Source organism: Seriola lalandi, unplaced genomic scaffold (genome assembly GCF_002814215.2).
Source record: "Seriola lalandi dorsalis isolate HSWRI2012SDOR001 ecotype SW California unplaced genomic scaffold, Sedor1 jcf7180002054281, whole genome shotgun sequence".
Classification (NCBI taxonomy): domain Eukaryota; kingdom Metazoa; phylum Chordata; class Actinopteri; order Carangiformes; family Carangidae; genus Seriola; species Seriola lalandi.
This window is the reverse complement of record NW_019524834.1, coordinates 386,389-409,769: the sequence shown is the minus strand read 5'-3', so window position 1 is coordinate 409,769 and position 23,381 is coordinate 386,389. Positions and strand designations below refer to the sequence as shown.

At 38.9% G+C, this 23,381-nt stretch overlaps 2 protein-coding genes across 2 annotated transcripts; one reads left to right on the top strand and one right to left on the bottom strand.

The window, feature by feature from the left end:
• The first annotated feature begins 2,372 nt into the window (after window positions 1-2,372).
• bace2 (beta-secretase 2) lies at window positions 2,373-16,495 on the top strand. The gene is made up of 9 exons (XM_023405631.2): window positions 2,373-2,951; window positions 7,465-7,553; window positions 7,982-8,198; window positions 10,415-10,546; window positions 11,675-11,809; window positions 12,077-12,178; window positions 12,614-12,763; window positions 12,888-13,056; window positions 14,566-16,495. Exons 1-9 carry the CDS (start codon window positions 2,658-2,660, stop codon window positions 14,805-14,807), a joined length of 1,530 nt encoding a protein of 509 aa, XP_023261399.1. The 5' UTR covers window positions 2,373-2,657; the 3' UTR covers window positions 14,808-16,495.
• Window positions 16,496-16,674: 179 nt separating this feature from the next.
• LOC111654567 (transmembrane protease serine 2-like) lies at window positions 16,675-23,061 on the bottom strand. Its single transcript, XM_023405632.2, has 13 exons — window positions 22,614-23,061; window positions 22,212-22,359; window positions 21,467-21,559; window positions 21,213-21,326; window positions 20,676-20,805; window positions 20,475-20,585; window positions 20,341-20,384; window positions 19,667-19,829; window positions 19,403-19,575; window positions 18,815-18,916; window positions 18,437-18,573; window positions 17,484-17,636; window positions 16,675-16,937 (listed from the first exon to the last, which is right to left on the bottom strand). Exons 1-13 carry the CDS (start codon window positions 22,626-22,628, stop codon window positions 16,920-16,922), a joined length of 1,401 nt encoding a protein of 466 aa, XP_023261400.1. The 5' UTR covers window positions 22,629-23,061; the 3' UTR covers window positions 16,675-16,919.
• Window positions 23,062-23,381: the final 320 nt, after the last annotated feature.

Here is a 23,381-nt window from a genome sequence, read left to right as displayed (position 1 = left end):
TGGACAAATCAGTTTGGGTCAACTACAGTCAACAATAACCCTTTGTTTTATGAAAATTGATTATAATCACTAATTAAAATTTGTGACTGAGTTAACTTCTAAGATGCTGTTACATTAACTTTGTTTGATCTATCTGATGATTACTATTTGCCTGATAAAAAGAAAAACATTTAATCGGTTGATTATCTGTTACTATTATTCATAATACATTTGCAGCTGTCTGTGTCCTGGAAGAAAACAAACATATGTGATCAACTTCTGTACGACAACTTAACAGGTCTCGAATTGCTGTATCTTTACAAGAATTTTATTGGTGGTAAAATATAAGGTCATGAGCCAACAAAAAGTAGAGAGACCCTATAACCCAAGGAGGTATAACACACATGATCAACCCCTGGATTCCCAGTGTTTCATGGGTAGTAACAGACAAGTAAACGAGGCATTCCTGCTTCCCCCTGTTTTTATACTCTCAGGCCAAGGAAGTGTCTCAAAGTCACAGGGAAGAAAAAACAGGAATTGTGCTTAAATGGGTCATTCACAAGACCCAGTGCATGACAAGCAATACACCGGAAAGATGAATTTTAGTGGTCACACTCTGTCCCCACATTATTCAGGTTATTGTAACTATAGTGATTAACTTCAATGAGAGGGGGGAGGAAAGGGAGATGGGATGAACATGTGATGGTGTAACTGTGGACTCATGAGGAATTCAGAGTGAGACAGTGGTTGTCTCTGTGTGAAATAGGCAGCATGGAGAAGGCCTGTGACATTGATCTCGCCTTACTACTGGGATCTACTTCCTCTTTCTCTGTACTGTCACTGTGGCAAATGAAACTGTCCTAACTGAAACATGTAAAGAACAAAAAACCTCAGGGTTTCAAACTTGGAAAATTAGATTTAGTGCCTTTTTATATATACCGTAATCTACAAAAGCTGGTATTCAAGCAGTTGGTGCTTGAGTACAGAATGACACAGAAGCATTTTCGGGGGCAATGCAAGTGATTGCTGTGTGCATTGATGCTGATTGGCATGATTTCTGGATGATGTAAATCTTTTGTAAACTTTTTGTCCTTGAGGTGTCTACAGAGTTTCACATGTAATGTGAATGAATGGGGCCTTTGAAATACTTAATATCATTCATGAACTGCCATCAAAATAAGCTTGAGTGGAGTCAATTAGTGTACAATACTGAGCATTTTGACATTTGAAAACAGTTTGTACTGTATGTAGGTGGTGTGCTATAAATACAATGGGACTGAATGGTTCTTCTGTAGATTTGAATGCTTTATATAGCTAATAACATGTCACCATGATAAGTTTATGTACACAGCAGTAAAGAGCATTCTGAAATATCAGTGGACTTTGTACTGTATATAGCTGAGATAAATGTAATGGATGTCTATATAGGTACTGAAAAAGTATAACAAATACAAATAAGAAAAAAACATAGCAACCATCTACAAAAATATGTACTATTTGACATATGAGCTATGTTGGTAGCATTAACTGCATGAGGAACACATCTAAAGGTTTTAAAAATCGTGTTTTACGGGATCTCTCATTAAATAGGCAAGTTTGCTCCTGCAAAGCAATTCTACTAATAAGTACATAAGAGTCTTTATACAATGACAAAAAAGCACAAACATTTTACCTGGGTAGGGCACGTGTGAGATAAGCAGAAAACATGCAGGAGTTTTGAAATACAAATTCAAAATGTTAAAATGCAAAATTACAAATTGTGCAACTTATTTAAAATTCCACCTAACCTTTTAACCGAGTAAAATGGATTTTACAACTTTTCCACATTGCAATATGAAGCCTTTCATGTAGGCTTAGCATTAGGAAACTCCCTTTACTATGGCCGAACAAGTTTAATATATTAGACTTCCATGACAAGGCAACTAAAGGCTATGAGGAAAAGGGTGGAAAATTGGATTTGCACTGTAAATGTGGACAGAATTGGCGAGGCAAAAACTGTGGAACAATGCGGATTTTTTTTTTTATACACTCATAAAAGAATAGCTACACACCCTCCAGTGTTTTCTGCTCGGCGTGTTCCCATCAGTCCATGTTGTGGTGGGAGGTTGGCTGGATTCTGCAGGAAGCGGTGACAACAAGACCAACGGCTAAACCGGTTTCATTTCACAATAAGAGATGATTAGATTAGACAACGACTACAGAAAAAACAAAAATCGTAACAACTTCAGATGGTATGACTTGAATAAAAGTTCTACATTTTTAATGTAATGGCATAAAATTTACTTTATATGGAGTTTCTACGTTACAAAAACAATAACTGTCACGTCTCCTTTAATTTGAAGGTGATAACCGGAAGTTCAATTTTTATTTGGCTAGCTTGACTGTTGAAGGAGTGGATGGAAGAGAAACAAGTTGAGGTGGTGGTGGTTAGGGTTATTGACTGCAGTCAAACAACATTAAACAGTGTCAGACATAGCGTGTTACCATGTCAGTATGTTTAGCTTCTTCTTGACGGTGAAGAGGCAGCGTTTCCACGATGGCGGTTACCGCAGTACAGGCGTTTCCATGATGGCTAAACTGAAAACTTAAGGAGCACACTTTTAACAAGGAGCTGGAGTCTTCTCCCAGACTTTGCCTGCTGTCACTGTGTAAAAAAAAAAAAAAAAACTAACGCCACCATGGCATACACTACTTCGGTTTCAATATGGGCATTTGCTTTTAGTTTATACTTAGGCGTGTCCAAGTGTTATTTTTCCATACCACTGAAAATATACACAGGGAAGTACAACGTATCCTCGGTTGTAGATCTGACTCCGCTTCGGCGAGTAGCGTTAATCTCTGATGGAAACGGTCTCTCTCTGGCTTCTGATCCAACTGGAACAGTGAACTTTCTGGACATGGTACAAAACTTGGAAGGGGATTCTGGAAGAGGTTACTACATAGAAATGTCAATTGGCACCCCCAGTCAAACGGTAATGTATCCTAAACACTGTGAGTGTGTGTGTGTGAGAATATATATATAGATATATATATATCAGTCGTTTCGGTTTGATATCTGTATGATTTGTACAGGTGGTTTCAAAACAATCAGACATACTCTGTTTTTTTATTTAATTGTTTATGTTTACTTTTAGCAGAACGAGGTTAAGTGCGCAACTTTCTTTTTTTACTTTCTCTCTTCTCCCTACTTTCCTTTTCAGTCATTGGATTTTACACAGGGTCATGTGTTATATTCAGTCACTGATAGCAGATCTGGTGTGTCTGCTGTGTGTGAACAGGGGCCGGTCCGTCCACCATGTGATCAACAGAATGGAGTTGAGTGTGAGAGTGGGCTTGGTGTCATTGTTTCACCTCAGGGCCTTATCTACGTATTCTTATTCTAAGATTATAATTAATCATACTTAGCCCAACAGCAGAAAAAAGACTTGGGTTGCAGAGGATAAGCCCGGCATACTTCACTATCACAATTCTTGTAAAAGAAGATCAACTGTTTATTTCCAGGGCTGTCTGAGTCCATCATAGCAGGATAGTATCACAGCTGTGGGGTGCAGCAGCTGGTTCAAGTCTGTACAGCCATGGGGTCTGTAGGTAGACTAAAGGCCCACTCACATGCCCCCTCACATGATGCTGACTGTGAGGACCAGTGTTTCTTACCAGGCAGCTGACAGGGATTATGAGGCTCCCAGGGAGCAAAGAGCAGCCCCAGAACTGTGCATAACAGCACAAGCCCTGGTGCAGGCAGCATAATTGCTGCTTATTTTCTTCTGGTTGCACCGAAATATGCCTGTGTAATTTATTGTCATCATTTCATGCTGCTCGTTATGTAAAGTGCCTAACAAGATCATATTAATGATTAAGGAGGACTAAATGGTCCCGGAAGAGTTGGAAGAGGGATTGTCCCATCACTATTAAAAATACATGATGCTTCAGGGTGTTGTAGGTTTAAGTCTATGCTCTGCCATTGTGTTGTAAGTAGATGTGTTTGAAATGGAGCTTAAAGGAAAGGTGAATTATCTCATTAGTATCTCATTGACCTGTTGTTCCTGGGCCTCTCAAGTTAAACAGATCAGAGCTTTTAAGACTCTTGGGTGGCACAGCAGTTACTCAGGCTCACAGAAGCTTATAAGTGCTGCCTGCCATGCCACTTCCTTGTGTCAACCTCTGAGAAGATAATGTTGCACCATAGTTCCCTCACAACTTTACACATAACAAAGGAGGAAATCCTCCAGATTTGATGTTGGTTCAGACTTTATTCCAAGTAACATTTTATTCCTGTGGGCCTTCCTTAGGTAACGTAAAGGGCAAATGATAAGCCTGTCTATATGCATTCATTCACCAAACACAACTGTGGTTCTTAATTAGTAATCAACAGTCATCAGAAAACAGATTACAATAATATTATCCTCTGACTCTTTCATGGTTAATCCTCAGGAAATGCAGTCATTCACAATTGTCTATTTTCAAACAAATCACCGTCTATTATAGAAAGTGACTAAATTCATTTTTATTTATAATATATGGGCTCAATTAAGCCTTATCGCTTTATGGGTATTACTGTTTTGTATGGATAAGACACATTGAGTATCAACGGTGCCCCACCTGTTGATTCCTAATAAGATATCTTCACTGTAGACATTTTGACTTATCATAGCAGAAGCACATGTCCAGCTAACGACTTTAGAGATGACTCAACTCCTTGAAGTGTCCTAGTATTGAGACAGCATGCACAATACCAGGTCCCTGAAACCAGTTCACCTATATGGACAGTGGTTGGTACTAATTATCATTATCATCATCATAATATCCACCTGTGTGTTTCCTGCAATGACATCATTACGTACACCTGTGTGTTTCCTGCAATGACATCATTACGTACACCTGTGTGTTTCCTGCAATGACATGACAAAATGACAGCTGCAAAAATGGTCTATTTCAGACCTGTGTCGGGTGACTTGCTCTCTACACAGCCCGAGGAGACTCAGGGAGAAGTAAAAAGTGATTTGAATACAATTTCTGACTGAATATCACTTTAAAAATTTGTACCCATGGATGATAGTTTTGTGGGAAATATGTCACAGTATGTGTCGGCATCATTCAAGTCAAAGTTTCTGCTATGTTAAAATGTAATTTACAGAATTACCTGTTACTATTCTATTATGAGTTTAATAGATGTACAGAGAGACACTGCATCATCAGAACTGCACATTACCAATTCTTTAATGGCTTGGGAATAGCAGGAGTTATAATGTACACTATAGATAGAGGAAGTTACACTTTTTAACATTGTTCCTTTAATATTCCAGACTTAGCACTCCTTTACTCTGTCAATAGTTAACAGTGAAACCTTTATATCAGCTATTCATGTCAAGATAGCTCAATCCACTTTGGTTCAGATTGGTTATGCAGTGCCAAAATGGCCTGTAACACAATACTATTGAGTTGTACTATCAGTATTATTCTAACCAAATGATGATGTGATTACAGGGCTGTGGTGTTAAATGAGGCACTATTCAAATGAGCCACTAATTGCCACATCTGTTAGCATGTGGCACAGCCAGGCTGAGGTGTCGGCTGGAGAGCCTCACATCTGCTAATTGGTACAAACAGGTAGCAGATGCACGTTTCTGCCATGGAGCCACTGCCAATTAGACAGTGAAAGCTCAACTGCAGGCTGCTGCAGCAGCAGGGGGAAGAGATTTGCCCGAGGCTCAGTAGCCGAGCTGAGGGAGGATAGTGTGACTAGAGCAGATAGGCGGTGTGAGGATAAGGAAATGCCCCTGCTCCCCCTCCTTCACCACAAGGTTCCAGTGTTTTCCAATCTGGCCTGTTTGGCCGGTTCAGGTCTTGTGTGACGGGATTGATACCATCTGCAAGGCAGCAGAGGGGTTTTAGATGGCACAGTCTGCGTGATGGGACCACGGCCAGTCCAATGAGGAGGAACTGATAAGCCCACCTCCTGCAGACAGGCCATCAGGGGCTTCCTGTGCAAGACTGAACTGGTCGATAACACATGGTTGATAGTTACAGAATTGTTTCATAATGACTTTTTGCACACCTGAGCATGACAGTGGGATGTTGGCTATAATGAATTAATAATGATATTTTGGTTTCTGAGCAAAAATGCAGTATAATGATGAACAAGCTCTAGTTAGACATGATTTATGTGTGATTTGCTTGAGGCAAAGTTTGAGGAAGTCTATGTTTTTCTTGTTTGGAGTGACTTGTTTGCCTGTAGCATTCTTTTACATGTGAAATAGTCCACTTCCTGCTGTTCTGGTCTGTCAAAAACAAAGGCAGCCAACGAGAAGTGATGCTAGATTGATTGTTGCAGTGACTGTTTGTTCCTGTGTGGCTGAGCATGCTGAATGAACACTTTGTATTTTCATAGACTGCATCATGTGACATCATTGAAAAGACACTGTATAGACTTCTTTGTTGTTGATTTGTCAGGTGACTGTGGGTTGTCAGGTTTGTGACCCCATCATGGTGAGGAACGCTCGCTAGTGAGTGTTAATATGGCCATTGCTCAGTTGTGGAGGTGACAGAAGTCTGCTGGCTAATTAGTTCCCACTCGTTGACTTGATGCCTGGAAGACAACATTATCTCAACTGCTGTTAACCGGTCCCCACTGTGAACGTGACACATACCAGAATGGCTGGATAGGTCATACAGTCATATCAGTAGCTAGAGGCTAACATGTTTGACTCACAGATCACACATTACAGGGCAATTATATCAGAGGTGCGTAGTAATATATGATCAGTGACAAAGCTTTTTACACCAATTTGTTCCAGTATGGAATCAGTAGAAATTAGTGTTACCTCAGTCAGGTTTTCTTTGTACCTGATCCAAGTTCCTGCTCAGGCCCAGTTGTGCTTCTGTTTTGACTACAATATGTTGGACAGTTGAAAGCTCTGCATTAGAGAATAATTAGTCTGCAACACTGACCAAAATTTTGTAAAACAAAACAAGTACCAGAGTGGTTGTTGTTTAAGTTTTCCAGTCTACTGATGATTTCACACAGGAGGCATTTTAGCTGCTGGTAGACTTTACAAACCACATGCGACACTGCTAAGTTGTTCAATGTTTGTTAATGAGAGGTTCGATATGGATCTTTCAAGGGGCACAAAACAAAGAACAGATTAAAATAATTTTTTGCGTGTTTTGCTGCTTTTTTTCTTGTACTGTTTACATTCTTTTTCTTTTTCCAGATGAATTTTTCTGTAATTTACTTTTTGTGTCACTATGTCTGCCTATGAAGCACTGCCAGAAATTTTCTTGTTCTCTATAATTAATAGTACAGAAAAAAAAAATCTTAAAATATCCTTGTTATCTTTTTAAAGCTTAAAGACTTCTTATCAGTATATCCACTGTGCTTCAGCTGTCATTCTTTCCCCTGTGACTCAGGAGCGCTGTAAGGTAGGGTGGGGCTGATGCAGATAGCTGTAATGGTTGTTAAAGCAAACTCTTCCTTCTGTTTTGCAGCTAAACATCCTGGTGGATACGGGTAGCAGTAACTTTGCTGTGGCTGCAGCCCCACACCCATTCATTACTCACTACTTCAACACTGCACTGTGAGTGGCTGGAGCACTTTGTGTAATCTGATATACAAATTCTTGGATATGTGACACCCATATTCAGTTTCACTTTAGTTCTTGTTTAACCATGTCTGTTCTCCATCACCCACAGTCTCTCATCACAGAAGCAGAATGTATTGTCGAAATGTATCAGAGATTGTAGATTTTCCACAGACAGAACAGATATGCATAGTATTTCTACACTCATGAATTATATAATCAGGAATCACATAATCATTAAAGCTTTAACTTTGTTTTAAAGTGGTGAATCTGTCATGTCAAAATCTTCCCTTGACATAAATTTATCTTTTAATGTAGCCCTTTATTACAGTCCTAGTCCTTATTTCCCACAAATTATGCTACTCGTCTACTTACCACGGGCTTTTGGAACTATTCCCACTTATTTCTTCTTCCTCTCTGCTTAGCTCCAGTACCTACCAGTCAGCTGGTCGGACTGTTGCTGTCAGGTACACCCAGGGCAACTGGGAAGGTGAACTGGGCATCGACCGTGTCATCATTCCCAAAGGTCCAAATGGGACCATCATCGTCAACATAGCTGCCATCCTGTCATCTGACGGCTTCTTCCTTCCTGGGGTCAACTGGCAGGGCATCTTGGGGCTGGCATATCCCATGCTGGCACGGGTGAGAGAGATAATTTTGTATAATACTTTATATCTTAGATTGGCCAATTAGTAGAAAAAGGTTAAATTCCTCTTTCACTGATCTCTGCCTGTAGCCCAGTGTGATAGTAAATATCAAAATGCAGATTCACACTTTAAAAACTATGAAATATATATAATATTAATAAGAACAAACAGCATTTCTGTTGTCCAGGACTATTCATGTAGAATAAAAAAGGGTGAAAAGTGAAATAATGGAAATCTGAAAAATGACTAATCAATTGTGAAAGAGCACTTTTCCCCCTCCTTTTGGTCTGTAAATGGAATTGTACTTAACACAGTGTTTATGATGAGTATCCATCAATTTATAAATCAAAAGGGACTATTTGTAGTCCATAGCTACAGCATCCTTGTTCATTTAGAAATCTACAAATACAATCATCTTTGTCGCCCTGATATTTCGGGACTCATATACTTAACAGTTGTCAGTAAATGAATGAAGACTGTACTATACTACCCAAAATATGTTAAATACAGTTTGTAGCAAATGACTTCCAATTGAAAATATATGGACTTGTATTAAATAAAGTACAAATCAGTCAAGCCTAATCCCTTGCAATCAGTTGGTCCTGCCACTATATTTTTTATGATTATTTTTTTTTTTATTTTATTTATTTATTTTTTTAAGTTCTGGGTTTGCATATTGATCACTGTGAAATACATCAAAAAAATAGGTCCATCTTTTGTTGCTGCACAGAACTGGAAGCAGTCCAATTTATATCAGACTTATTGTGTATTGATTAGTTGAAGCATCAAGCCTTTAGATACATGTAAAAAACTCAAGGAGGCAAAACATGAGGGGAGAATGGAGCCGTACAGAGGGGGAAAATATTTTTCTTTAGATTATCCAGTTTTATCAAGTTGATCAAGCAGTACTGCAAAAAGTCCTACTGTCCCACATTTCTTATATAGTGCTCAATTACTTTTTAAACTAAGATCTTATCTAAGCATAGTCATGGACATTTCACATGACAACAGAAACGTTTTCATGTTCATGATTTATTTTCAGCAGCCAATGGTCTGATGCATCTGCTCTTTTTTTAATATTCCCAGTTTAATTTACTTTTTGTTGCTCTAATATATCCTGTTTTTGTTTCTATCCTTACTTCCTCCACAGTAATACTTTGTCAGTCAATCACTTAACATTTTAAGGGGACATAGAAGAACATCCTGGGTATGTGTTAAGTGTGACAGAGGAACAAAACCTAGGTGCTTCTCCCAGTGTCAGCTTTCTTTAACGTTAAGTGCTGATGGGACACGGATGACGTCAGTGTAAACTGGCACAATACATTCTTTCATTCTGTGCAGACTACAACAACCTTTGGGATCAAATGCCAGTGATTAAGCAGCAGATATGCTCACACTGACCACTTTGTGCTGCTGGTGTCTCCTGGGTGTTCAGGTTCATCTTGCCTGAGGGCTGTTTGTCATGCGTGATATGATCACACAGTAGTGACATGAAAACCTATCTGTGGAAAACAGGAGAGAACATCATTTTGTCAAGGGGCATACTACTGTCTCATACCTACATACTGTGCATAAATGCACACACAGTCAATGTAATTTTGGTCTGAGTATTGTTTTAATCAAACTAATTTTAAAAGTAAATGTATGGAAAACACAATGAGAAAAGCTGCATCGGCCTGCCAGCAATGAACTATCTCCCATGGTATGAGTAGAACTTTGACCAGGCCCACAGCCAGATAGATGGTGTTTTAACATCGGTACTTCCCAAATTTACAAAATCATATTGACCAACAGAAGTAATTTGACTAAATATTAGTCCTATTACCAACTTGTGTATTTTTTTCTCCTCCTTCTCTCCCCCTAACTATTATTTCATTTCTAAAAGGCTACCATCCCATGCAGTCAGTTAGGATACAGAATAGTTTAGCAGAATCCATCAAAAAAATTGTTTTTCACTTGGGTTCTTTTTTTTTTCAAAACTTACATTTAGCATTTTTGAAACAAAATCATTCATTTCTAAGATATTTGTTTTCTGAATTTAATACCTTTTTATATTGTTGGTTGATTGCAAAATATGGCAAACAGGAGAGAATAAGTGAGGTAATGTTGACAATCACACAAACTAAAAGCTTAAAATGTGAAAGCTTGAAGCCCAAAGCTCAAATCGTTTACCACGAGTTAATGATTACACATCACTCCTCTCTTCATCAGCCCGACTCATCTGTGGAGCCCTTCTTCAACTCTGTGGTGAAAAGGCTGGGAATTCCTGACATCTTTTCCCTCCAGATGTGCGGTGCTGGACTGTCAGCCAGCAGTACAGCAGACCCAGCGGGTGGCAGTCTTGTGAGTAGTCTGGGGAGAAGTTTGATCAAATGAATATATCAAATAAGGTTTGGTTGTAGCCTACCGTTTGCTCAAAGGTAAAGTGACATAAACAGAATAACTTTTTCAATTCAGTTCAGTATTATTTGTATAACACCAAATCACAACATACATTATCTAAAGGTACTTTACAGTGAAGGGTCAAGGCCTTACAGTATTATAGAGAGAAACCCAACAGTTCCCACAATGAGTAAGTACTTGGCGACAGTGGTGAGGAAAAACTCCCTTTCACCAGGAATAAACCTCCAAAAGAACCAGACTGTGAGCTGGTTCTACAGGAGAGGAGCCTGATAGCAGAAGGCTCTGCCTCCCATTCTAGTCTTAGAAACTCTAGGAACCACCAGTAGGCCAGCCTTTTGAGAGCTGAATGTTCTGTTGGGATAATAGTATAGTATGAGCTCGCTAAGATCTGACCGTGCCTGTCCATTAACAGCTTTGTAGATGAGGAGGAGAATTTTTTATTTAATTCTGGATTTTATAGGGAGCCAATGCAGAGAAGCTAACACAGGAGAGATATGATCTATTTTCCTATAATTATATTTATTATATTTTCGTATATTTTGTATGATCTCTGCCTCTAATTCTGTATCATTGTTACAATTTGTGTATAGACTTATTTAACATGTGCAGTATCAATTATGTCCTTCACTCAGAAAGGACTGGGATGTGGTTGAGTTCTCTTCTTCTCAGACTAAATAAAATCCTTCACTAGTGGATCAGACAGAGCAGCTCTATGCATTTTAGAAAACTAATAGCTGGCATCTTCCTCGTCAATGTGGTTTCTCCATTGGAGGCCCAGTCTAGTTAGAGTGCAGCTAATTAAGCTAAGACAGTATCCTGCTGAGTGCAGGTCTGTCGCTGTTATACAAACGGCCTCGGTGCCTCGCTCCCTGCATCTCCATCACATGACCCACTGATAAAGACAGATGGATTAGATGGTAGGGTGTATGTGTGTGTGTTTTTATATATTAAGCCAAAATGTGGAAGGATAAACCTTTGCTAAAGTGTGCTCTTGTTGGATATTCAGTGTGTTGCTGTGGTCACAGTTATCCCATTGATGAACGAAGAAGTATATTTGTTCCTCCTCAGATCATGGGAGGGATTGAACCAACTCTGTATCGGGGGTCAGTGTGGTACACCCCCATTGTAGAGGAGTGGTACTACCAAGTGGAGGTTTTGAAGCTGGAGGTTGGCGACCAGAATCTGGACCTGGACTGCAGAGAGGTAAACTTCCAACACTGTTGAACACCACCACCCACCATTCCAAAATAATATCTAAGTTAGTTGCATTCCTGATGAGCTGATTGTGTAAAAGTTACAGCACAGAAATGAAACAGAACCTGTAGCACTGCAAGGGAACGTAATTCAGTTTGTCTGCTTGTAAAAGAACTTCCTCATTTCATATTCTTTTGCTTGTTCAAGGTCTTCCATAGGAGCCTGTTGAGCTGAGAGAAACCCTACTGCACTTCACACTTTCTCCCTTTCTTTCAGTATAACATGGATAAAGCTATAGTTGACAGTGGGACGACACTGCTGCGACTTCCTGTCAACGTCTTCAATGCGGTGGTAGAAGCCATCACACGCAGTTCTCTGGTACGCTACCGTCTCTCCGCAGACAATGATGAAACATGTTGTCAGAGCAAAGAGATGCAGGGGAGGATAGTGCACACTCACTGTTCAAGGACGGAGTCGCTTTGAGAGAAGGAACAGGAGTTTTACTGTTATAAAAATATATATGTGTGCTTGTGTGCGCCCATGCTTTTGTTTTTTTTTGTACTTTACACATTTTTAACCTTTTACAACTGCACACAAACAGTACTCAAGGTTAATTTGAGCGTGGAAGCAACATTTTCAATTAATGTATCCATATCCTTGCAGATTAATCCCAAGTGGGAAGATAAAAGAGAGCATCAAAACCTGTTTTGATGCTGTATTGACCTTCTGTTTCTGTATGTTTGTCTTTTGCCTTCCTGTCTCCCTCTGTGTCTGTTTGTCTATTTCTATGTCCTTTTTTTCTCTGTGGTTCAGATCCAGGATTTTTCTTCAGGCTTCTGGGATGGCACCAAGCTTGCATGCTGGATGAAGGGAGAGACCCCCTGGAGGTTTTTCCCCAAGCTGTCCATCTATCTGAGAGCCACAAACAGCAGCCAGTCCTTCCGTATCACCATCCTGCCTCAGGTACTTGGATAAACATAAACACAAAAACAAGAAATCCCTTCTCCAGAGTTTCTGTGTCAACTTTAGAGACATTAACACTTACCAGTCCCCATTCTCTTCTGTAAATTTGTATATCATCTTGCAGCTCTACATCCAGCCAATCACAGACGTGGACGGCACGCTGGACTGCTTCCGTTTCGGATTGTCGTCGTCAGCTAATGGCCTGGTGATTGGCGCTACTGTTATGGAAGGCTTCTACGTGGTATTCGACCGTGCGCAGCGGAGACTTGGCTTCGCACTCAGCAACTGTGCAGGTGGGGGATATAAGACCATTACAAAGACAGAAAAGTATAAAACTCAACATATACCAAGTGTCCAAAGATTCTAAGTTGATGTCCACAAATGGATTCTCTGGGTGTCAAAACACTGGTTTGGATGTATTTGTATTTGTGCGTGCATGATTTTATACCCACATTAATATTTTTATCAGTCTTATGATGCATTTTGTATGTTGTTTAAAATGTGTTACTTTTGTAGTAAATTTAATTTCCCAGTCTCAATATACTATATTTATTGTGTGTTTGCTTGAAGTACTGAACTACATACAAACACACACAAGCAGAAAATTCATACAACAGGGGTTATCTCAGGGCAAGTAGCAGTAAGTACTCAACTACAACAGCTTAAAATTCTTCTACCTTCTATTCGCCTATTTACAAACCACTGCAGTGTTTGAGTAAAATAAAAAAATAAAACATGCAAAACAGGATAGAAAGTCCCCCTTTTTGTTTGTTGTTTAGAGCAGCACATGTTAAAGTTTATATGAAAGGGCTATATGTTGATCTCTGTTAAATGGTTTTTTTCTGGTTACATATAAATGTCATTTGCGGAAATGTTGCTGATTCTTTATGAAAATATTGCTCATATTACTTCAACACAAGAAGAAAACAGTCCAGAAGTCCATAAAGTGCTCGAGGTTAATTGATGAACTTATGTAAAAGCAAACTGTGCAATAAACTCTTCAATAATACTTTGAGGCTGAGTGATCAGGACTTAATATCCCGTTCATCATGACATAAACAGCAAAAGTTTAACATTAAACAGTGATATTTCCCTGAAGTTCTGCTTGCCAAGACTTCCCACTCTCATATTAAAGTACAAAGATCACTTTTGTTCTTTATTAAGCAAACAGATGTAGGCTGAAGGTTAAGGATGCAGGCTTGTGACAGTAGGGTTGCCAGCTGTAATTCCTGAGCTGGCTGGTAAAATCCAGACAGAGAAAACTCTAAACTATGGACGATTTGCCCTGAAGTAAAACAAAAAAACCTCAAATTACGTGAACGGTGCTGCTCAGTAGCCGCCAGTCTAAGATGACAGTTGTTTTAAGGAGCTGCCACAAGTAAATCGATATCTTAGCTCAATAGTAACACAGTTGACATTTTATATCTGTTATAAGTAATTGTTTATGATCACCAAAGTATAAACAAGCTTCCTCATATGAAAATATCTCAAGCTCATCTATACGCTCAGGTTTCTGGTTTTATTCATCAGTGGTTAAACACATTTCTTATCAAATTTTCTGTATGAGCATGTTTGAGATAAATTTATTTCAACTTTTTGTCTGAATAGTACTAATTCAGTGTTCCTTTTGTAAGGGTCACAAGGTTCATTTTGTCTTTTTTTTTCCATTTGATGTTGGTTGATATTTATATGACTTGTGGTGTAGGGGTTTCCAGGCACTTTATATTTTACTTTTTACTTTAGATGTGAGTCAGCTAGTCAGAACTGATGTCTGCATCTACCTGTCCTTTATTTCTCTGCAGTGAGCGGTGGAGTGGCTCTGTCAGAGATCGCAGGACCCTTCTCAGCAGCAGACGTGGCGGCCGACTGCTCAGCCGGGATGCTGAAGGAGCCTATTATGTGGGTCATCTCCTACGCCCTGATGGCGGTCTGCGCTGTGGTCCTCATCATCCTGTTGCTCCTGCTGGTCCTTCCCTGTCGACGCAGAGACCACTCTGGGGAGATAACCGACGAGTCGTCACTGGTCCGCCACCGCATCAAGTGACTGAGAGGAAATGGACGGGTGACCAGGATGAATGAGCGGGGAGACAGTGAGCGGAGCCCGTCCACAGCGGTGGAGAAAGCAGTGAGGCTCAGCCTGGACCAAACAGTGACACCCGGCTCTGAATGTCTGACTGACTCGAGACTGTACTCATCAGTTTGGCCCATAGAGGTAGACACAGACACGTCGGCTGCCTCTTAAAGGGAAAATCAACCCTAAAAACACTTCTTAAAAACAGCTTTTGATGTATTTACAGTTCCAGTTTCCTGTTTACCTTTCTTATTCTCACTGACAATTCATGTCATGTCATATGTAGACACTGACATGGAGAAAGACATCTAGCATAGAAGAAGAAAAACAGATTAAAAGTTCATAATGCCATGTAGCTACAGGACAGTTTTTAGTAATGGGTATGACTTGCTTTTTCTCAGCTGGAAAGACTTGTGTGTTGTCAGTTTTGCTCTCTGCAACTACACTGAAATCGAGCGTCGGTTGAGAGAGCACAAATCAAGTTCAGACTTCAGCTCTTAAGGCCTGTCCAAAGGTATTTTGGAAAATGTAGGACAGCACTAACACAAACAGCAAGGTGAACCAAACTATGAAACAGTTCATCACAAAGAAAAAAAAAATCCTGACACACACTAAACAACACACCAGCACTGACGCATATCAGTATAAGAATATCTAAGGGTGGAGTTTCATTTCTTGGTCAACAACCACTGGTGCATGCATGAACAATACAATTGAAATGTTACTGATTTCATTTACAGGCAAACTGTGTGTTTGTAATTTCTAAGGATATACAACCTCTTTAAATGTGCCTTTACAGATGATCAAATTAATGTCTGTGTCTGTTGAAGTTAAGGGGAAAAGCTGCTCAATCTATCACTGTTAATAGGAAGAATATTACACACGTTTACAGTGCCTGTAGTGCCCTTAAGTCTCAGTTCACTGCTAATACAGCTTCACGAACAGTTTGAGACTTATTCTGCTGAATTGCACTTTTTTTTTTTCCTTAAGTCAATCAAAAGTGTAAATAAAGTTTAAAAATCAATATTTCCAGATTTGTTATGCAATTTTGTTGAATTAATGTAATTTTACTAATTCTCTGTTCATCCAAGTTTATATTTAAATTTCTTTGAATGTGATTGTATTATTACTCCAAAATATTTCTTTTTAGACACTAAATGTTCATGGGTATGTATTTATATTTCACATTTTATACAAATCAAACATTTAATTAGAAGCCAAATGATTTTTGAAACTGACACATTGTAAACACTCGCATCACCTGTGGACTACACTTTCTAGGTGAAGCTCAGTGACCTCTAGCAATAAAAAGTTATTAAATGCCATTTTATCGTCTCTTCACACTAGTGACAGTTTCATATGTAGAAGTCAGTGATAAACATGAAACATGGTGAGACCGCTGAGACTGTGCTGCACAATCAACCTGAAACTACTACCTTTTGGCTCTGAGCATCAGCTTTGAGTCACATGATTCAAGTTTCTGTCTGCCAAAATTTAAAGTTTAAAAATTGTCAAATTGAAGGTATCTTGATTCTTTGAATGTTTGCTTATTTATAAATGTCTTTTTCTGTGCCAAAATTGTTGTAAATAAATTAACTTGTGATCAAATTAATTATGTAAATCCTTTAAAATCAATAAATATATTTTGTTGTGAAAGGTTACGCTGGACCAAACCATCTTTTGAGAGTCAGTGGGAACAAGTTTGATATGGTTTTTGAGTGACATCTTGTGTTGACGCATGGTATGTCCATTTACTGGCTCAAACCTCACTATTAACGACATGAAACATTACAATGAGATTTATACAGACTAAAATAAAGACGCTATAATTATACAAAAATAAAATAAACGTACATTGTTTTAAAAGAGATAACATGAAAACATGGAGCTTACATTACATTACTTACATTTGAGCAAAACCCAAGTCTGCATCAACAGTGATATATTATGAAGAAAAAGAATACCAATAAAATAAAGAAATAAGTTATGTTAGTGATATAGATATTGATGAGGCATTAAAATGTGTCTCACTTAAAAAAATTTGTAAACACAAACATGTCAGAAAGTTCATCTTTGGGCCTGTCATCAGTCATCTTGATGCTTCTGTAAACAAAAAATAAATGTATTTGTATTCAGTTGGATGTCTTAAATGTTTTGTGTGTTTGAACATTATCCTACGTGTAAAGTTCAACATGAAAAACTACATATGAAGAAAAAACACTGATATAATAATAGGAAAGCTTGAACCATTCAAAAAAGGTAAATTCTTAATTATTAGAATGACTTGTCATACAGTTTAATAAATAAGATGAAGGTCACACAACACAAATAAAATCCTAACTTGCAACAAGGCCCTGCTGTGATTCAAACATACTGTAGGTATTATCACATCCAGCCCCAGTTGAGCTGCAGTACTTGGAACACCAGATGGGTAAACCTTACTGCATCTGCTCCTCAAAGCAGATTAAATCATTTGTGCATTTACATACAATTTTTATTAAATTACACAGCATGAAATTTAATCTGTTTTTATTCTATATAACAGCCCTTAAGAGACAAATCTTTCTTTAGTTTTCCTGTATCCGGTCTGGTGCATTATCAAAAATCTAATGTAAGCTGTAAAAGGGTTTGACTTTGGCGAGTTTGTACCTTCATCTGGCGGTAGATCCAGTCCAGAAAATAGGTGACGTTGCCATAAACACCTGGTTTGTTCTGCTCAGCACAGTGTTCCCCCCAAAAACTGTCCCCTATGAGCCACCATAGCCCATTTGTCAGAGACAGCAGAGGGCCGCCACTGTCACTCTGAAAATGAGTTCAGCACAAAACTTAAGAGAACTTTCATGAACTGCACACTCTGGAAATTATATATCACACTCATCAAGATTCACACATTCATTATCAAGGGGCTACACAATGACCTTCACAATGATCTCAGTGTCTTGTTTGGTGAAATTTAAACACTAAATGTTATCCATCCAGTTAAAGAAGCATGTAAGGTCCTTCAAGGATTTTATAAGGTAGACAGCTTCTGCCTAACTTTACATTCATTGCTGACTCAGTCTCACAAATTATGTGTTATAAGTGGAACTGTTTATTTAAACCATGTACAGAACATAGTGCAGGTTTTGTTTGACTTCGCCTCAAAGAAAATTACATAAGAGCATAAAAATGCTTTGAATTCTTTTCACAGGCTATTTTTTTGTTGTTGATCTGTTTGTGCAAGAAAAACTGAATTACACCATAAAATACAGTTTGTTATTAAAAAGCTGATGGTAATTGTTGCTGATAATGTAAACAGTGATTTCTTTGAGTATATTTTATATATATTGTGTATATTGATCACTTGATTCTGCATATTAAGGCTGTATTTACAGCTAATATTGAAACATATCAACCCTGAAGGCAGCAGAACAGTGTGGTGGCAGTCACACTGCAGCTGTCTGGTACTCCACTATACAACTAACAAATACTTTATGACGTGATAATATGTGGGTGTGTTTCATGGCGTTAACAGTTAAAAAAGGACTTTATTTGTGTTGGTTTTCGTATTTAAATATTATTTTCAGACATCTTAGAGAAAAATGATTGCATGTTTGTCTTACATGGCACATGCCCGTTCCTGCTTCCACCTCTCTGGCACATAACATGTCCTGTGATATCCTGCCATTGTAAACAATGGAGCTGTTGCACTCTGCAGTTTCTATGAGCGAGACCTGAGTCTCCATCAGGTATGGAGAGTCTGTCAGAGACATAACAGACATTTTTTTGTCAAATAACAAGACAAATTAATTCATTTAAATCTGGATCTTGACCGTCCAGTTTGACATTGATTTAAAGTGATGTTGGTATTCTCTGCATAGACATTGTATATGCTGGTAGGCAAAACAGAGTTAAAGCCAATGAATGCGGAATAACAAAGTTACATACTTTGCTGCCATCTAGTGGCAGCACTATGTAACACGTAACCACAGCTGTCTTACCTCCATTTGCTGCGTGACCAAATTGTGTTATCCAGGCCTTCTGAGGTGCACTGAAGTTTAGACCAACATTTGGGAGGCACACAGGTCTGATATTACTGGAGGCTACCAAAGAAAACAAGATGGCTTTTGTTAATAAGTCTGCAATAGGAAAATTTGATTCTCTACGACTTTAAAAAAAAAAAAGGTGTCTTTGTGTTGAGTCCCACAGCCTCTGTGCTCTCCACACACATGTATACATTTGTTCAACTGGTTTCCACAGAATAGGAGCCATACCCTGAATTTGCCACTTTATTGGGTACATTATTATTATCCACCTCATTCATATCAGTGAGGGTAGGCTAAAGCACAGAAAGGCCTCTCTGTTTAATGCCTCTCAAAAACAGTTTCTACAAAATCTGAACATGGCATCTGAGTGTATATAAGACTTACTACATGTGTTATGTTTCATTTCACAAATTACAATAAGTGACTACTCAAGAACAACCCTGGTTATTCTGGTATTTGGTCACAAAGACATTATGTGTAAGTGTGGCTCTATTGTTCATTTGGTTTTTCCATCCCTGTGTATGTAAATGTGTCTTTAAGCACCTCTGACGTCCAGGGGTTTGGTGAGCCTCATCAGAGCAATGTCATTCCTGCAAGTGCGGCTCTTGTAGTCTTCATGGGCAATGATGCGACTCACAGAGTAAGCAGGATTAAACAGAGTACCTAGTGCATCCACTATCCCGGCATACACTGCCCAGTCACTGGGGCTGGAGGCCCTGGATGGGAAAGAAACAGCAGGGAGGAGATTCAGGCCGGATCAGAGCACAATCACTGCTTTGAGGAGAGGTGGGGTGAGTAAGACCTTACCTGGCCACACAGTGTGCTGCAGTCAGTATCCAGAAGGGGGAGATGATGGCTCCTCCACAGCAGTGGGAGCCCGCAACCTGCAGGCTGACCTGCCAAGGCCAGGACCCAAGGGAGGCCTGCTGGCCCCCAGAGGCCCTGCTCGAGTTCACCCCGTTCCCACAATCTGAGGACAAGACGGCTATTAGAGAGGATTCATTTCACCTCAACTGGGATTTTATAAGCAGGTTTAAGAGAGGCCACATTTCTGTATAAGTCAGTCAAAGTGTAAATAAACTTAATCTTGGACCAGAATATTGTCTTCCTTTTTTTTTTTTTTTAACATTGCATGAAAACATTTCAAACCAGAAAACATCTGAAGATCACAACAAAGCATCAAGCTTTTGCTAAAGCTTAAGCCTTTTTTTTTTCCATTGTCTCATCTACTTTGTTGGCATCACAAGAACAAAACATGAACTAGCAATACAGAGAACGCACACATCAGACATCAAATCAAATTAAAAACCTTCACCTGCAGAAAATCATCAACACAAACACAAACCAATATCATACAGTTCTAACCCCGTGGCTGCAGGAGAGGAAATACATAAATTATAGAAATCGCAACATTACAAAACTACAACATTCCTCCTCTAGTATTTCAGAACATTAAATAAAGTCCAAGTTTAGGAACATACCAGTACAATGCAATGTCACCACACTGTTGTTGGGGCATGTTTTGCTGCAGATGGCAAAGAAAAAACACGAATTAGTTTAATTTTGATCCAATATTAGCCTTTTGACATTGGTGTATTATTACCAGTCCACTTACCTGAGTTCAAGCTGTTGCAGTATGAAAGCCTCCGGGTTGAAATCTGACTTCACCATTAAGAATCCATCATCAGAGTCAGTCTTCTGTTGGCCAGATTTAAAATACGTCCCCCTGTCAAACCACATCATGGTGAGTACAGCTTTAATCAAATACATAAATCCTTCACACAACAGTCTTTGTGAAACACCTGAGCATCTTGACCTGCTGTATCCAACGGTCTGGCAGCTCGCTCTGCCCTGCCGCTCGGTCCAGCCGTGAGAACAAACGGTCCTCCAGGTTTTAGTCGGAGTCGAGTAGATTTGGAGAAGGAAGCTGGAACCATGCAGCCTCACTGAGCACAAACAGCAAACACACACAATGACTTGACATTTTGTTACTGGCGGAAAGTAGGTAAAGAGGGAAACCAAGCCAGAGTCAAGTCGGATTTTTCATATTACCATTAACACTATTAACATTATATTAACTCTAATGATGAAACCAGGAACTACACATAATCATGAACAGCAATGTGTATAATGATTAAAAAGAAAAACAATGAAAGCTACATAAAGCTGACAAATAAAGGGGCAGAGCTTCTGAAATCTGAAAGTTAAAGTAAAACTTATATGAAGGTGTTTGTTTTGACTGAATAAAAAGGTGTGTACACTGTGTTTTATAAATATATGGGCGAGTGAACAGATTGCAGGATTTTCAGGTGTGTTTCATCCTGCACTTTGGCTTTGGATCGGGCTGTTTTACCACAGTTCGCTTCGTCCTGGCCAGCTGGACAGTCTGTCACTCCGTCACACCACTGGGACTCCCACACACAGCTCCCATCACCACACTGCATCCCGTGCACACAGGGCGAGGAAACTGAGACACAGGAAAGTGTGAGAATATCAGTGTGAATATATGCGATATGCAGTGTATATGTTTGTGTGTGTGTGTGTGTGTGTCTGTAAGGTAAAAATGACTGCAGTGCATTGAACAGTAGGGATAAATCCTGCACTCACAGTAATAAGCCAAAAGGATTCCAACCAGCAGCAGGAGGAGCAGCAAACAGATCACCGCAGTCACAGTGAACTTAACACACCTCTGTTTTACATCTGACAAAAAAACAACACACACTGTGACTGGACACCCATTTACACCCAGCTTACCCACTTATTAAATGTGTCTAATAAATTAACCTTTTCTCATTTCTTTCTTAAATGCAGCTTAATTTCATTTTTAGTAGTATGTAAACATCTGTATTTTTTGTCTCTGTTGTAAAAAGAATCTATGCATGAAACATCTGACTGACAGAAGCTACTGTGGTATGAAACTGAGTTACATTAAAACTAGACAGACTCTATACAAGAAATAACATTAGTATTTTAGTCATTTATAGGACAATGGCTGTCCTCTGTATGGAAATATAGGTTTGAGTTTACCCCCTTTATTTTCTGATTAATAATTTGTTTGAATGATCTGTCATTTATATCAAAAAGTTCTACACCTCCAATTATTTTGTTATGAGTCTGTACTGACAAAGTAAAGTAGTGTTTTTTCTTATGAGAACTATAAACTTTAAAAAATGGAAATCTGGAAAAGCTAAGCATATGTTTATAGCTATATGACTGTGATTAATAAAACCCTTTAATCTTCCTTTGAAGAAAAAAATCCTGTTCAAAGCCAGCACTAAGCTCCTGTTTGAACAGTTGTATTAAAACCGCTTCAACACTATTTCTCCTCTGTAAAGAAAAAAAAAGGCTGAACCTTTATGCTTGGAGACGGAGACACTGATCTCAGGTGGCGGGTTTGGAGCCAGACGATGAACATACTGAGGCTTCACATCTGAACGGGTGGGTGGAGGAAGTTTCCAGTCTCCATCTTCGTGGATGAAACGAGAACCTGAGTCCAGATACTGTCAGTAAAGCATAAATGATGATGAGAGCATAGCTTTCAAAAACCGGCTGCTTGTAATCTCTCTGAATAAAGTCATTAAAAAAATACCACAACTGTAAATGTACATGTGAGATTGACCAGCATTTCAAATACAAAATTAGCAGCATTTTAATCACTAATATATCTGATATTATTTTCAATACCAGTATTATCATAGTATGAATAGGAGTTATTCTACATGTATGTTTCTATTTAAAAAATGTTCTTACTTACCGGTTTGGTGGTCATTTTCTGTTTAAGCAACAATACCCTTCATTCACTGATGGATGCAGTGGAAGAATCTTCCCACAGTCTTCCTCATATAATTGAAACCCCAATTTTGCAAGTAAATGATCTAGTCGGTATCAGTGTCCACTCCAAAGGTAATTGAAACTGTAAGAGAAAAATGTTCACAGCTCTGCTCCCTGGAAAGATACAGTTCAGATCTGTCACCTCCTCTCACATTTGCCCTTTTCTGCTCTCTCTTCAGTCTCACACCACTGATCAAATAAAGAGCTCACATGGGCGCCTGAGTGGTCACAGCTCCTCACACCTCCTCATCGGCATCGGTTTGAAGTTTCCCTCCTGAGCACACAACAAGCACAATAAGGACAGTTACTTAGTCTAAACATCCCACAGGTGTTATCTGCTGAACTGTCAGCGCGGTGAGTGAGCACCTTTATACTGACACGATGTATAAACAGGCAAACGCGTTAAGCATCAATACTTTAGTTAATGAGTGACAGAATGCAGCGGCTAAAGTTATATCTGTGAATAAATTTGTGATGAATTACTGATCAGGCAAAGTACAACTCTGATATAAACCAAGACTGATTTAAAAAAACAAACAAACATGAGAATAGTAAAACAAAGTAGAATATCTGAAAGCTGTACACACATCGTACATTTCTAAATAGACATTGTCTACAAGCCTTACAGACTAACATAATATTGATTAATCTCATGCCAAAAGAACTGAACTCTAAGTGCTAACAAACAGCT

Bases quoted from the DNA above. Each gene is read 5' to 3' on its own strand.
- bace2 (XM_023405631.2), top strand. From the start codon at position 2,658: ATGGCATACACTACTTCGGTTTCAATATGGGCATTTGCTTTTAGTTTA. The intron at 12,179-12,613 runs GTACGCTACCGT...TCTGTGGTTCAG, and splicing joins CCATCACACGCAGTTCTCTG to ATCCAGGATTTTTCTTCAGG. The intron at 12,764-12,887 runs GTACTTGGATAA...ATCATCTTGCAG, and splicing joins GTATCACCATCCTGCCTCAG to CTCTACATCCAGCCAATCAC.
- LOC111654567 (XM_023405632.2), bottom strand. The intron at 20,586-20,675 runs GTCAAGATGCTC...GTGGTTTGACAG, and splicing joins CAGACCGTTGGATACAGCAG to GGGGACGTATTTTAAATCTG. The intron at 20,385-20,474 runs GTAAGTGGACTG...TGCCATCTGCAG, and splicing joins CTGCAACAGCTTGAACTCAG to CAAAACATGCCCCAACAACA.